The sequence below is a fragment of the Myotis lucifugus genome, unplaced genomic scaffold (genome assembly GCF_000147115.1).
Source record: "Myotis lucifugus unplaced genomic scaffold, Myoluc2.0 scaffold_421, whole genome shotgun sequence".
Classification (NCBI taxonomy): domain Eukaryota; kingdom Metazoa; phylum Chordata; class Mammalia; order Chiroptera; family Vespertilionidae; genus Myotis; species Myotis lucifugus.
Window position 1 is genome coordinate 540140 of NW_005871469.1, and position 1419 is coordinate 541558.

Sequence of the window (1419 nt, forward strand, 5' to 3'; positions counted from 1 at the left end):
GTGTATCTATGTGGTGCGGCATTAGGGCTGAGGGCCCCAGACCTGTCCCAGTGTTTGGGATGGAGGCCTGTGTTCCCTTCCCATAGTCTCCTTCTAAGCAGGTGCCCCTATAGGCTAGACTGGCCCTGTCAGGTGGGGCATGGTAGGGGCACCTCTCTGACACTGGGCCCCACCCTCATATGACTTCCCAGGCCTGAACAAGACGTCTTCTTTCTCCTGTGAAGCCCATAATGCCAAGGGGGTCACCACATCCCGCACAGCCATCATCACAGGTAACAGAAAAGGGATCTGGGAAGTTGGGTGTCAGATGGTGTGGGACTGGGGTCAAAGGTCAGAGCTGGGGTAGAAGGCAGGGTGAGGAGCTTTGGGCAAAGGCCCCCCAGGTCAGTCCTTCCTCTCATCTCCACAGTGCTTCCCCAGCGGCCCCATGACCTCCACTTGGTTTCCAGTCTGCCCACAAAGCTGGAGGTGGTTTGGACACCAGGCCTGAGCGGCATCTATCCCCTCACCCACTGCACCCTGCAGGTGAGACTCAGACTTTACTAACCTCAGGCTCCCCTCCAACCACACCCACAAGCCCTCAGCATCTCCCTGGATAATCAGCCCTCCCCATCTTTTGTGTGTTGAGAGGCAGTAGAGCCTCGGGTTAAGGCAGCTGTCTTGAGTTCAAATCCTGGCTCCACCAGCTGATGGCTGCATTAGCTCAGGTAGGTGACTGTGTCTCAGTTCTCTCATCTATAAAATGGGCATAATGGTAGTACTACTGGAAAGGCTTGTTGTGGGAATTCAATAAGTAAATGCAAATGGAAATGTGTAATAAACTATTAGCTGTTTTCAGTGGGTTGGTTTTTTGTATCAGTGATATTGACTGTAGTCAGAATGGGAACCCTGAGGCAGCCATCTTGGTCACCACTGGCTACCCCCAACCCTGCTTCTCACACCTCAGCCCTGACCACTCTGGGTTGTCACTGTCTGGGGGTGAGTCTGTCTCCCCACTGGACTGAGCTCTGGGAGGGCACAGCCAGGATGTCTCAGTCACCACTCAGTCCTCATAATTGCCTGGCTCAGGGCCAGTCAGAAGAAGACTACCTGACAGCTGAGAAGGGCCAGACCAGCCTTCTGCACCAAAGTTGCTCCTCCTCTAGTGTAAGAAAAACAAACACACAGACATGTGAATACAAGATCCAGCTCTGGCCTGAAGATCTCTGTGATTCGGAAGTTGGTAGGGCATTGCCCATGATAGGAGATGATAATTAATAATGGCCAACTTTCATTGAGTGCCAACTATGTGTTGGGCCTTGTGTTACCCTTGTGTGTTTGTGAAATGTGGTCTGTGTTTACAACCTTTTTTCACATGAAGAAACTAAAGCTCAGAGTAGTTAAGAAACTTGCCCAAGGTGACAGCCAGGAAGTGGAGAG

General features: G+C 51.9%; 1 protein-coding gene across 1 annotated transcript in view; it reads left to right on the forward strand.

The window, feature by feature from the left end:
• Positions 1 to 1419, forward strand: part of AXL (AXL receptor tyrosine kinase) — a 28999-nt gene that overhangs the window by 7288 nt on the left and 20292 nt on the right. Inside the window, exons 5-6 of the mRNA XM_023743961.1 lie at positions 192 to 272; positions 410 to 538. Of these exons, the coding sequence (XP_023599729.1) occupies positions 192 to 272; positions 410 to 538 (210 nt within the window). The remainder of the gene's footprint in view (positions 1 to 191; positions 273 to 409; positions 539 to 1419) is intronic.